The following is a 15080-nucleotide window of genomic DNA, read 5'->3' as shown; positions in this document are numbered from 1 at the left end:
GAAATGAATTTTCCAGACAAAAGAAAAATGTCGACCCTTTCAAACATCAAAAGAATTGTTCTTTTAACCATTTTGGATGTAAAAATGTTTTTAATGTATTAAACATTTTTCTGTCACCCTAATGGGCATACAATATCCAAGTATGAACCTTGTCTAAAGGACTTAAGGTCATTATTGTGAGTGCCTTTAGTTGTCCTATGAAGTGATGCCCTCAGGAGTTCTCCAAGTTGGAATGACTGCTTCCTGTATTAAATGGCCCACATCTGTTAGGCTTTTGAGATTCTAGGTGTCTCATTCATTTTCCTAACTCTTCCTTTTCTGGGGGGCTCTCGGTTGACACTTCACTGCTAGAGACCCTGTAATACCACCATTCCAAATAGCAGCATCATCCCAAATATCCATAAATACATATGCACACATACCATCACCTTAAACTTACTGCAGCTAGAATTCTATTTATAATATGCATACGTAAACTAAAAAGAGTCCAAGAATCTTTATGAATCAATAACACAAGCTTTATTATATATACTTCCCAAATAATCCTGCCCTTTTCCCTTACTTCCTAGTTTCAACTTAGTTCTAGATGACTTAAGCTGCTGGCTTAGTGACCTCTGGGTAACAAACATTCCTAGAGGCCTCTAATAAAGCCAAGGCCAAAGTCCACTCAGGATCTCACATCACAAATTTAACAATAGTGCCCACAGGCACTTTCAGAAGCACCTAAGGAATAAATGTGTTCATTTATTCAGTGCAATCCTATAAAAAATTTCTAATGATAAAAAAATCACATTTTGAAATGCTAGACTTTTAGTTGAGACAAACTATACCAATTAACAGGCAGACTGTAGTTATCCAGCAAAGTGACTAGAATGGACTACCCATAAACTTCTGTTCATCATCATAATGAAACTAAATATAACCCAACTAAAATAAGTTGAAGCTGAAACAAAATAAAGGTCTTTTATTTATTCAATATTCACTTCTCAACAAATAACAGCATTCCAATCCCCAAAACAGAGAAAGGAATTCATTGTTGGACTCATTATTAACAAGTCTGGATTATCTGATATAGATAATAGCTATTACAACAATATTTAGAGGTCTCAAGACTAAAAAATAAAATGCCTTAGATCAGAACAAATTGAAGAAGTTATACTTGAGAAGTTAGATTTACCTAGCTTTGTTTATCATCATAGAAAGATACCAAGCTTTATCTAGATAATAAAACCAAGAATACAACTTACCGGTAACATTTTCTTAAGTCCAGAACGGAGAAACTCATTTCTTAAATGTATCCGAAAATCAAGTTCATAAGGAGAGGTAACAAGGGCATTTATAAATTGCATGCAGGCAACCTGCAATAAGAAATCAAATTTAATTAAAGAGCAAAGCTAAAAATTAAAATATATATATATATATATTCACCTAATGCACAAGAAATTCATCTCTACCTCTACTAAATATGTGAGCGCTTTAAAATAGCATAGGAAATGCACAAAGAAATTGAAAAAGTCTACCATTGTAAAAAGCTTGGGAAATTTAGAGTATTTTAAAGTGGTATCAATTGTTGTAAACTCTAATAGCCAGAATAATTCTGATTTCATTATCAGATATGGACTATTGGATAATTTCACATGTAATGAATGGCCAACTATAGTCATATATTTATGCTGAGGAATACAATTCAATCTTAGAGATAATTAAACTCCCTTTGGGAAACACATGCAAACAAAACACTTGTGTCTCTGCTACAGCATATTAAAAAAAGAACAAGAGTTCTTCCTTCCATTTTAAGTTCCTTTCTCCAAGTCTACTTAATAACAAGGCTTCAATTGTATGCTGGGGAAAACAATTTTCATAAATTTATCAAATGAGGTTATGAAAATTTTCTGAAATGAAATAGAGAACAATGGTAGCCTGAGAAAAGCAAATTGCATTATGTTCTTTTTATTTTTTGAACATGGTGTACTTGCACAAAGTATATATTAAATACATAGGATGTATTAATTTATTATGCCTGAACAAATGTATACAAGTGAAATAAAATCTTTTTGTATGCATTATGACACCGATACTAATGTTTATTATAAGTCAGAGTAAATAGGTCTATTTTCAAGTAAAAGATTTCTCATTGACAACACCAGTCAGAAAATGATTTTGACTCCTCCTCCATCCACACCAAATCTTCATGTCCTTAAAGTTACCTATCCTAAATAGATACACACACACACACACACACACACACACACACACACACACACACACACCCCCAGGCCATGGGAAACTGCTGGCCAGAATGGAAGCAACAAAATGCTAATTGCCAGGTGTTCCATATATTATTCCCAAATAGCATTTCTGGAAAATGCCTACTGAAGTCTCAAGCTACTGGCTAATAGTTTAACTGAACAGCTGCACATTTTAATTGATTTATTTTAAAAACAGACTACCAGTAATATAATGCTAAAAGGGCTAATATACACTCAAAATCAGCAAGGAGACTCCTGGGAAATAGTGGGTTTGATAGATGTTAACTTCAAGTAAGAAACAAAACAAAACAAATCAATAATTTCTACTGAAAAATTTTCAGTACCAAATGAAAACTCCATCCTACAACTTGAATTATGTTCACCATCGTTGTCCAACTAACCAAATGGATAAAGGAAATATCAAGAGAATGGATTTAGGCCAAATGTGCACTTATCTGAAATGCAGCATTCCCATTCCATTAGAGGGCCAGTCTTGGTGTCAGGAAGACCTGGATTCAAATCCTGCTGCTGACATATGCATAATAATGGTGAGATTCTGGTCAAGTCCCTGAATTTCTGAGCTCCCTTTGTAACCACTTAAGAATATAAGTTTTCCTCAGTGTGGCGGCAATGTACAGGCGGCAGGGGTTTGCACAGGAGAAGTTTTCCATTTGGACCAAATCATCAGATGGTCAACAGGAAAAGCATACAGCAACTCCTAGGCTGCAGTTTGGTTATTCTCACTAGCTCACATCAAGGTGCCCCACTTCACAAGATCCCTGTTCTTTTCCATGCAACTCTTTATTGAATGACAATATGCAAATAAATCAATTGAGATAACATTGATCTCTAAAAAATGATATGACCGGAATCACATCATAGAAATGAAAGCAGAAAATGTTTTTAAGATTTTGCCAATATAACTGATGTATAGGTTCAACAAAGAAATCCAACAAAAGAAATGGTGGAGGCGGGGGGGGGGGGATGAAAAATTTTGTCAAACTGTGAAAGGTGTCAAAATACTAAGATGAATAGCATCGTGCAAAATGCCTTGACCTTGGATCAGAATGGATGGTGAAGTCAAAGCTTTTCATTTTACATTTAGACTGACTTGGCATGCACCTCATCATGCCATGCCAGTGACCCTGGGGTTTCAAAGCCCATTCTCGGAGAGAGCACACCCTCTAGCAGGCCCTACACCACACTGGATTGTCTTTGGATATAAAATGTGCACACCTGTCAGAAAATGTCTAGGTCAAAAAGGCTTGTCACCAGGGGCAAGTCTATTCTGAAGCCATAACTATGACTTACGAAGCCAACTACTAAAGTTGGAATGGAGGTCAGTGGAGGAAGCAGCCATCCCAAGGTAAGGAGAGATCCTGGAGCTATTGACGCGAGGATACAGTATCTCACATAACAGGAACTTGGCAACCTGAGGCCAGCCCAGCAAAATCTCCTCTCTGCCCTCCTACAAAGGGGACACCTATTTATTAGTGCCTGCCTTAATTAAGGGGCAAGTTAACCTTGATATTTATGATAGAAAACCCCAGTTATTCACATAGTGGAAATCAGCTGGGAAGTAGCTTTGGATATTGTACATATCCATAACTATATTACCATCATATCTGCCTGAATGAGCCTTATTATGTTATAACTATGACATGACCGAACAAGCCAAAGTACATGTCCAATCCAAAATTAATAGAGAGAAAAGTTACCATCTGCTGGGATTGTTTTTGCCAGAAGAAATTCTAGCTTAATGGCTTGTATTAATACATTACAAGTAAAGAGAACATTTGCACCAGAAACAAATTAATGAGTCTTGCAGCTCTCTACCTTTCTACCTAGTCTATGCAAATAGAGGCCTGTGGATCAAGAAGGTACACAAGGAGAAACTTTCCCTAAAATGAACTTATTCTGTATCGACAACAAAATAACTGCTGTTTTGGACATGCACGACACAGAATAATATTATGACTCATTTCCAGTGCATGGAGAGAATATTATAACAACAGAGCAAAGGGAGTTTAGTTTTAAATGCCCGCCCACCACCATCATCTTTCCCATTTGGATGTAAGCTCTTGTGACTAATGATTGCTCATTCAGAGAACCTGGAACCCAGCATGGGCTTCATAAATGCCTGCTTGTTAAGAAACCTGTATTTGTTTTAAGACAAGAATCAAAAGAGAGGAAGACAATGAAATAATCAATTTACTACTTAGCAGAAGTTTAAATAAAAATGAATGCTAAGTGGCAGCCATATCATGCAAAAATAGCACCTAAAAGATATATCCTAAGATAACATTTATAAATGTTGGGGAGAGGAAGCTGAAGGGCCACATTTCCACTGCCATCTACTTATACCAATATTCCAGAAGAAGTCTTCAGAGTAAAAGACTGGTAATAAAAGTCAGGAGAAAAATGTCCATACAAAGCTTGCCTGTGTAAAAGCAAAAATGTATATTAGTATGAGACATACCCTCAGAAATGAGCTCAGGCTCCATTCATCCAAAGTTGCTAGCTGAAATTCCACCCAAATGTATGCATTTGACATTTTGCATTTTCTCCGAACAGTTAAACACAATCTTCTTGTAAAATGTCACAGGAACTGACTGACCATCACACCACATCTAGGCTAAAACTCTTGCCACAAAACAGAGTCTACTAGAAGGCTTCAGCTGTGCAGGAGCCTAGCAATCAGCTAACACAACACTCACATTTTACATGAAAGGCAGCTGAAAAAAAGAGGAGTTAAGGCACTTGCCCACAAGATTTCATAGTGAATTAAAAGCAAAGTCAGGCCTCAATTGCGTATCTCCTGACTCTTAGTTCAGTGTTCTTTCTATAACACAAAAAAGTGGCATCATTCAATAACATTTCCACCTTTCAAGAAAGAAAAAGAAATGCTCTTGAAGTACAATTTTGACCATTAAAAAACCAGCTTTCAGACATAAAAGTCCCTTTGTATTGGTTTTTTAAATGACCAAAATATTCTCTCTCAAATCTCTTTGGCTTTTCAGGGGAAAAAATTACTCACAAGAGATAATTGAGCATTTTGTGGCAGAAGCAATATATCGTCCTAGGGCCCTGTCGTAGAGGTTGGGGCAGCAGTTCCTAGGGCCCTAGATCCTGAACACTAGAAACATTTTTCCTTAAAAAAGTATGGCAACCCTCCTTAGAACTGAACCGCCTAGAAGAGTAGGGCTCACACTACTCATGTTGCTTCCTGGTCTCCTAAGTTGAAAGCACCACAACAACTCTTCTATCGCTCAGGCTTCTGATCTGGGGCCCAGCAAAGCCAAGAGAGAGGCAGGGCACCCCAAACGATTCAATGCTTTACCCTCACTGAGTGCCCTTTCTGCGCTATGGCTGAGTAGACTTCCTTCTCTTTACTGTAAGATGGTCTAAGAGTATTTCATTTCATTCCAATTCTGAACTTGAAGCTCCAGGGAAGATTCACATCCAAAGTACAAGTAAATTTGCAACATCATGAATAAATGCATTGAGGCAGAGCTATGAATTTTTTTCCAAACTATTTATTGCTAAAACTAAATTACTTTCTAAATTTTTATATTTAATCAATGACTTCCTTACCTCATCCTTAAATTCCCATATGAATTTACTGTCATACTACAAAATCAATACATACATGTGCAATATAATTTTGTGCACATATAATTATAAACTAATCACTACTAGTGTTTTCTCCTCTACTAACCACTTAGCCCAAGGTCTCTTATTCTACATCAGTTCTTTTCACTTTTGTATTTGGCCTCCAGGAATGAAGGAAGAGAAGAGGACCCCTTTGAACTCATTTGTAAATGAACTGAAATGAAATAAAAGCAAGGATAATGAGTATTTTTTAAATGGATTCAACTAACCCAAGAGCCAGCTCTATACAAAGCAAACTCTTAGGCTCCAATTGACAAAGAGATAGAATGTGGACTTAGTTCTCAAGGAAATAACAACTTAATGCTTTATTCAACACAACAAACACTTGAGAACCAATTATGATTGAGGGACTCTTCTAGGAAATGAGGATTGGAAGACAAACATTAAACAGTACCTGCACACCAGGAATTTCAGGTGGGGATGGGAGGAGGACAGGAAATATTGATACAAAAAAGTATTAGGAAAAATGAGATAGAAAAAATGTTACGAATGGGGAAACTGACAGATCAGTCCATGGAGAGGACAGGACAGGACCTGAGCAGAACTTGAAAGGAAAACAGGGATCCTGGGAGGTAAATAGAAAGTGAAAATACATTCCAGGCATAGGGCACTATCTGTGGGAATACTGAGAGACAGGAAATAAGAGTATGGAGATCAGGAAATAGCAAGTCCAATATGGCTGGAATATGGGGTTCATGAATAAAAATAAACATTAAATAACAAAAATAACAAAGAAAGGCAAGTAGAGGCCAGACTGCAGAGTTTGTATTTTCTTCTAGAAGTAATTGGGGGTCACCAAATATTTTTTGAGCAGAAGAGTGACAATCACGCTTGTGCCTTAGAAAGATTATTTTGCCAACTTTGTGGCAAATAGTAGAGTAGATCAATTAAGAGGCAACGAAGGTCAGAATTAAGGTAACATTCATCTAAGAAAAAAGATGGATGCTACAGATATTTTAGAGGGAGAACTGACAAAATTTGGCAAGTGACTAGATTTTAGGGATGAGGGAGAATGAAAAGTTAAGGGTGACTACAAAGTTACAGATCTGGGTGAATGGGAGCTATCAGGGGCCTCTTATTAAGAGATGTGCACTTTGCTGAAATGATACAGCAACTGCTGATTGGTCTCCAGTGACTAGGGCTGTGTTGCATGGGACTGCATCAATAACGCTTGGTTATGGGGAGAAGGGACTCAACCAAGTTTCTAGGTAGTCAGTAAGAGGGAGGCCTCACACTGTTGAGCCCAATATCTTCTGGGGCCCTTGTTGCCAATAATTTATTTACTTTATACTTTCTTTAAGCAGGGAAGGGAGTATTTTTTCCAAACTCCTCATTTCCCTCAGCAACAAAAGTATAACAGCAACGTGTGCTTGCCTTGGTGAGACTGAGATCATGGCCAATGGCTTCTGATTTATTATTTCATTTCCTGAGCAAAGATGAACAAGTGTTTCCAGAATTTTTTCCAAAAGCTTATGATAACAGAAATGCAGAGTTTCCAAGTCTTGTGCCAGCCAAACAAGGGGGAAGAACTGCTCAGAGGAAAAGTCTGCTACTGCCAGATCATTCTGTAAATCGAAGAACTCAAGAAAGTTCAGGCCGGATGCTCAGAACCATCAGAGTTGCTCAGGCTCTCTAGGTACAAGGTGAATAAGAAAGGGAACTATAAATACTTCAGTCCCACAAAGGTGTCTCTGGCTCCAGAAGAAAAGGATGTATGTGATGGGTTATTGTTTTATGTTGCTATTATTTGCAAAAGGATATTTATGAATCTTTTCGATTTTAAGTCTGTTCTGTGGTAGAGGCAATAAAGCACTATCATATACATGATATTAATATTTTTCTATGAAAAAATACCCTTTCTAGAAGGGATCCTGTTACCAATGTCTTGGGAAAAGCCTAGACAGAACCTATCATTCTGATTTGGAGATTACCCAGAGAGGCATACTGATCTCTGCCTCCACTGGAAGCATCAGAATAAGAACTGCACAAGACAAGAAGGCAAGAAGGGCCTATGGGATGTACTGGATGAGTACAAGCATTGGAGATGTAGGATTTGTTGACATGTTGAATTATCATTCTGCAAGACTGAATCAATCTTGATACTCACATAGTACCTCCAACATATAGCAGACAATAAATGCTGATTGACTAGAGCAAGATGAGGAAAGGAGGAAAAAGGGATTTGGCTAATATTTAATAATTATGCAAGTGTCGATAATTACATTAATTGATTATGGCATAAATGTTTGAGAAGGTAAATGATGGCTTCTTTTTCTTTCTTTTTTTTGACTTTTTTGACTTCCACATTTTATGTTCATAATATTTTAATGAGGAACCATCAAAGTTTGGAGACTATCAGAATGAATAATTTATATTAATTGATAACTAAAAATGTAACATAAGATTTATCTAAAATAATTAATAGTGATGAAGGCAAGTTCTAAAAGGTCATTGGAAAGAAAGAAAAATAAGTTGTAATGAATGCAAAAGATAAAAGTGAAGCTATGAAAAGAACAGACACGTTTCATGCAAAAAGAAAGGAAGTGATATAAAAGCATTTTGGAGTCCTTAATCACCTTTAAGACTTCTATATTAAATAGCCATGTTGGCGAGGAAGAATTTGGTTTTCGATTGTTTTTATTTTCATCAGTCAATCAACAATTGTTTATCAAGTGCCTATGTTGTGCCGGGGATTATGATAAGTGCTAGGAGTACAAAGAAAAATGAAAGTAGTCTCTGCCCTCAAGGAACTTATATTCTAATGGGATAAGCAACACACCAGGATATGATGAATCAATATACCTTTATTAAGCAATTACTAGGTGCCAGACACAATGTAAGCACTGAGGATCCAAATACAAATAAAAAGAGAGCTTTGCTACTCCTGGGATGTCAGCCCATGATGCACAGAACTCAGGGTTATACTTTGGGTACACTTTGGGTACATCAGGGAGGTCTGTATGTTAGAAGCAAGAAGTTGGGGGGGGGCAGGGACTATGAGAATAAATCAATTTGTTCTCATTCTATCTCTTTCTATATTTTATGGAATACCTCCTAATCTTTATTTCCAAAACTGATCAATAGCTATCATTTTCTACTTTTCTCCTCTTCTTTCTCCCTCATAATAACTTCTCTTCTTTCGGGTATTCAATGATTTTTAATAAAGCATTTTATTAGGACAGGATAGTATGGTAGAAAGAGTCAGAAGATCTGAGTTCAAATTAAGTATTGCATTATTTAGTAAATAAATGAATCTGGACAAGTCATAACTTCTTAGCTTCAGTAAAGCACTTTATAAACAGTAAAATGTTATTTAAAAATACATCTGTCTTTCTGTTACTTCTCTCCTTCTTTTTTGAGATATTATCCAAATATGTGAAAGAAAAAATATTAACACTCATGAGATCTTGTATTAAAGGTGAGCTAGAAAAATTTTTGTGAAGTTAATACCATGTTTTAAAGTCCAAAAGAAAGAGGTATATAGCTGTTATTTTAAAATGTAATTACTGCTATATTTTAACAGAATGACTTCCCAAGACTGCAATAACATTTTGAGAATTCTCAAGATGCTACAGAAATAGAGAAGCCATTCTGTTAAAATACAGCACTAATTACTTTCTTTTAAACAACAGAGCTGTGAATACTGCCTTTCACTTGGTCCTCCTTGTGTGTTCAGAATGGTTAGTAGGTGGTGTCTAGTCACATGAAGAGTCTCCAGACACCAAGCATCATATATCATCATCCCTGGCAGAGTTCTTAGATATCATCATTCCCTCATTTTCAGGAAGAAACCAAAAGAGGTAAAATGATTAGACATGAGAGAAAGAAAACAGCCTCATTGAAAAAGAAGAAAAGTTAATTGTGTAAACGTGACCCCAAAGAAGAGAGATAGGGAGACATTCCTCTCCTATGCAGAGGTGGGAGGCCTACACATATGTAATATTACATACGCTTTCAAGTTTATTTGATGCATTGATATGCTTTGCTGATTTTCTTTTTAGGTTCCTCATTTTTTAAAAAATATTTTTGTTATATGGAACAGCTCTCTGGGAGAGTTGTGGGAAAAAAATTCTGGGACAAATTTAAGTGATATGAAAGCAAATCGATTAATTAAAATTTACTTCCAAAAAAAGAAAATGCACTTCTGATGAACCAAAATTAGCTTAATAAAGTCAGGGGCTAAATTGGACTTACATCCAAATATCCCATATTTAAAAAACATTGGGAAGGAATATTAAGTCAACAAACATTTGTTGTTGTCATTTCTGACTCTTTTTGATCCCGTCTGGGGTTTTCTTGGCAAAGACATTGGAGTGGTTTGCCATTTTCTTCCCTAGCTCATTTTACAGATGAGGAAACTGAGGCAAAAAAGGCAAAGTGACTTGGCCAGTGTCACACAACTACTAAGTGTCTGAAGCTAGATTTGAACTCAGGGAGAAGAGTCTTCCTGACTACAGGCCTGACTCTCTACCCACTGTGCCACCAACCTGCCAACAAACATTTACTAAGCTATAAGTCCATTCCAGACTTAGGTCAATTATATTTAAAGGAAGGGCACAAAGAAAGGCAAAACACTCCCTGCCCTTAAAGAGCTCAATGTCCAATGGGGAATTCCACCAACATGTAAATAAATATGTTTTATCCAGGGCAAAATAGAAGTAAATTTAAAGAGAAGGCACCAAGATTAAGGGAAGATGAGAAAACGCTTTGTGAAGAAGGTCGGCGTTTAGTTGAGAATTAGAAAAAGTCAGGGAAACCAGGAGGCAGAGAAGAGGGACAGAGTTCCAGTCATGAAGGACAGTCAGTGAAAATGCCCAGAGTATGAAGAAGGAATGTCCTGTTCAAGGAACAGCCTGGAATTTATGTCCCTATACTTGGGAATGATTCAGTTGTAAGAAGACTGCAAAGGTAGGAAAGGGCCAAATAATGAGGAGCTTTAGAAGCCAGAGGATTTTAGAAATCATCCCCAAGGAAATAGGAAGCCACTGGAATTTACTGAATGGAAGGCTTGGTAGTTGAATGGAAGGTTTGATGTTTGAAAGACAAATTGGATTTGGGAGATATCTGGGGTGCCTTATGGCAATAGCTCTTTGTTCCCAGGACAATGAGATAACAAATGTAAAACACTTTCAAACCTTAAAATGATATAGAAATGCCAGTTGCTGTTGTTATTATATAAGGTTCTTTGGCTTGTATTTTTATTCCCAGACTTTAGCACAGAGCCTGATACATAATAAAAGTTGAATCAATTATTTTTCATTCACTTATTCATTATTATCTGTTAGGAATAATGCTACTGACTGAGGATACAAATGCAAAAAGCAAGATGGTCCCAGGCCTCAAGTAATTTACATTCTAAGAGAGAGAGATAATACTGGGAGGCCAGCTGGTAGGTGAAGTAGTGGACAGAATGCCAGGCCTGGAGTTCTCTGCCATTTATTAGGCTATATGACTGAACCAGTCACTTTGCCCTGTTTGCCTCAGTTCCTCATCTGAAAAATGGACTTGAGAAAGAAATGGAGATTCTTGGGCTTTCTGTATAGTGACTGCCCACTAAATAATTTCTTGTGGAATAAATGAATTATTTCAATTTTGCTCCAGTATCTTTGCCAATGACTGAACAAAAAGAGTGAGAATATTAATCATGGCAGCCAAGAAAGGTTATTTTGGTCTGGAACAATAGGGTGACTAAAAGACACTTGTTCTCCAAAGGCCAACTGATAACTTTCCAGAGCCAGAGGTGGATGTATGTTGAGGGGTAGGGGGGAAAGGGGGTGGATGTGGGGGAGAGAGGAGAGAAATTCCTAAAGATAAAAGATGGCCAAGATAAAGAACCAAGGTTTCTGAGAGTTCAGATTTGTATGATTTTCCTCAAAAGGAAGGTCAATGCAGGTCTGCTCTGGCAGGCAAAATTGAAATAATTCATTTAATCCATAAGAAATTGTTAAGTAAGCACTCACTGTACAGAAAAACCAGTAATCTATACATTTAAATTGAGATGGTAAGTAGAGGCCAAGCCTAGAGTTTCCTTTGCAGGGCTCATTCACAGGTCTTTAATACCAGGAAGATCCTACTAAAGGATTCACATATACTAGCTGAAAAGAATCTGCAAATGAAGAGTCAAAAGCTGGGGAGGGGAGCATCCTCTCAGACAGCCAGGATTTACTTGTGGGGTACTGACATTTATCTTTCCCTGGCCAAAGAAAATGTCCTGGTTATTGAATCTTCTCTTTATATAAAAAAATACTTTTAAGAATATAATTCCAGACTTGAGCCCAAAAGACTTGCTAGTTTAAATTTATAACTGAGGAAATGGCCTAATGGATGGAGATAATGATTTATGACAGTGATGGCGAACCTTTTAGAGACTGAGGGTTCAAACTGCAACCCTTGTGCCACATATGAGGCCTCCCTTTACCCCAGGCAGGGGAGGGAAGAAGCCCTTTGAGCTACTGGGCAGAGGGGTAAGAAGGGAGAAGCCACCACTGGCACATATGCCATAGGTTCACCACTATGGGTTTATGATTTCAAAGGTGGTAAGAAGGAACAAGAGTCTCTACTAGGAGTGCAATGAGGAAAATCACAAATATGGATTTTCTATTATTGTCTGATTCTTGGTCTATCAATCAAAAGAGTATGGGAATGAGGTGTGGCCTCTCTGGCTTTCACTAACAGTGCTACTCTAGCTTGACAGTTCTCATCTACCCAGCTACAATCCTGACAAAAAATGTCCTTTGTAATAGTTCTGACAATGAATTAGGAAATACCTATTAGGTGGGATCAAGTGATTAAATGAATCAAATCAATTCATCTCACCTAAGGTAAGTGATAAAATGATATTCTTGGTACCTTAACCAAGAGAGAATGAGTCTAATAAAATCAGTGAAAGGTATTCCAAATAAGTGTGCAAAGATCTCATCAATTAGATGTATTTGATAAACCACTGGATATAATGGAAGTTATAGTGCAGGGGCAAGAGTGTCAGGATTAATATAAGAATACTATCAAGTCAGTTTAGGCCCAAAAGAGATCTGAGTCTGAGCAAACTATCTGGCAAGGAAGAGAGATAAGAGTTACCAAAGAGATGCAATCACTTGGGATGGCTGTAGGATACATAGATAGGAGAATGCCTCAAGTTAGGTTTTGGCCATCTCTCAAGTCCTTACTTCAACCATAAACACCAACTGGAGGGAAATTCAAAAGTCTAGAGAACTTCTCTTGTTTCCATCAGAACACTATCTTCTAACTAGGAACTGTGAGTTAAGTCTCTGCAACACGTGCTATCTTAACTCTGAGCCCACTTGGCTCTGAATTCTGCATACACTTGAAGCAGAATGTGTCATAGACTTTAGAAGGAGGAGAATATTTTACAACTGCTTTTAAATCTTAATAAATGCTCAATTCTAAAAGGTAATTAAGTCTGGCTGAATAATAAACAATCATGGTGAAAAGCACAGTGGTGGGGGCTCAGGAGCTATATAGTATTAGGAAGGTGTGTCTCAATCTTTCAGGGGTACCCCTAGAGCACTGAGGGGAACTAGAGCTAATCAGCCACTCTCTGGGGACCTGACTCATCAGTCTAAGAGAATAATCAGAGGAATTGAAAGAAATGCTCCAGGGGATGGCTATGTACAGACAAATACATCAATACTATCAGTAGTTAATTAAGCATATAATTTGAATGAAAAGGGGCAACAATAACTTGATTTTTATTTAGAAATACACAATTCCCATCTAGTTTATCACCAAAGTATCCATTTATCATTAGATCTTTAACTTCATAGACTAATTTTCAATAAGAATTTTGAAAATGGATCTTCTATAAAGGTTTAAAAGTGGACAGTGGCTTAATGGAACTTGGTGGCCCCCCACAGCACAAAATATGAGCTGGAAATTGCTAGGAACCCTTATAGCAGGGCAGAGAACTGATTCAATAGCATTCTTTCTTTAATGGCTTTTTATCGTGAACTGCTTAGCAACCTATAAAATATGTTCCTTTGAATCTAGCACACCTCTCAAGAAGATAGATGGCATGTTTCTTACTAGGTCCTCTGACACTGCATTATCATCATGTGAATTAGAGTCCTAAAGTCTTTCAAAGTTTTCATCACAATATAAATTGTTCTCCTAGTTCTGCATACTTCCCTCTGGATCAGGTCATAGAATTTTTCCTAGTCGCTACTGAAAATGTTCATTTTATCATTTGAAACAGTGCAATAATAGTTCAATATATACCTGTCTATATATTTATATGTACATACATATAAAAATGCACATATATACACCATAATTTGTTGAGCAATTTCCCAATAGGTGGGCATTCCCTTATGTTTCTGGCTCTTTATCAATTAAAAAAACCTGCTATAAACATTTTCATATTTCCTTGATTTCTGTAGGGTATAGTCTTAATTATGATATCAGTGGCTCAAAGGGCATGTACAGTTGAGTAGCTTTGGGGGCACAATAGCGCATAACATTTTTAGTGGCTGTTCCCCATGCTGAGAATTTTCCCCTCCTCCCCTCCCCTCTGCCTCCTGACTTTCCTAGCTTCCTTCCAACTCTAGATAAAATCTCACCTTCTAAAAAAATCAGAGCCCCCCTTAATACGAGGGACTTCTCTCTATTGATGACCTCCAATTTCTTCTGCCTATACCTTGCTTGTATATAGTTAGTTATATATTGTCTTTATCATTAGACTATGATCACCTTGAAAGCAGGGACTGTCTTTTTGCCTCACTAAAAACCCTTAACATCGTGCCTGACATATAGTAGATGCTTAATAAATGTTTAATGACTGACTGACTAATGCACTGTTGGTAGAGGTGTGGGTTAGTCATTCTGAAGAACAATTTGGAACTATCACTAAACTCCACAGTCTGGCTGTTGCAACACTACTAGGGCTGTGAGTCAAAGAGATCCAAAAAAAGAGGCAAAGGAATCCCATGTACAAAAAAAGTTCTAGCAGCTCTTTTTGCGGTGGCAAAATGCCCATCCATTAGAGAATGGCTCAATAAATTACAGTGTGTGGATAAAATGGAATAATATGTTGTAAGACATGACAGAAGGGATGGTTTCAGAGAAATCTAAGAAGACTTTCATAAAATGACAACAGAACAAAGTGCCCAGAACCTGTTCCATGGTGGATGTAAGAATATTATA

General features: G+C 37.1%; 1 protein-coding gene across 1 annotated transcript in view; it reads right to left on the bottom strand.

Annotated features, from left to right (window-relative positions):
• The window catches only part of DIAPH2 (diaphanous related formin 2), a 923935-nt gene that overhangs the window by 646085 nt on the left and 262770 nt on the right, over positions 1 to 15080 (bottom strand). Inside the window, exon 12 of the mRNA XM_044682826.1 lies at positions 1248 to 1358. Coding sequence (XP_044538761.1) covers positions 1248 to 1358 — 111 coding nt within the window. The remainder of the gene's footprint in view (positions 1 to 1247; positions 1359 to 15080) is intronic.

Source organism: Gracilinanus agilis, chromosome X (assembly GCF_016433145.1).
Source record: "Gracilinanus agilis isolate LMUSP501 chromosome X, AgileGrace, whole genome shotgun sequence".
NCBI lineage: Eukaryota > Metazoa > Chordata > Mammalia > Didelphimorphia > Didelphidae > Gracilinanus > Gracilinanus agilis.
The sequence above is the reverse complement of the archived record's forward strand: the minus strand, read 5'-3'. Positions and strand labels throughout refer to the sequence as shown.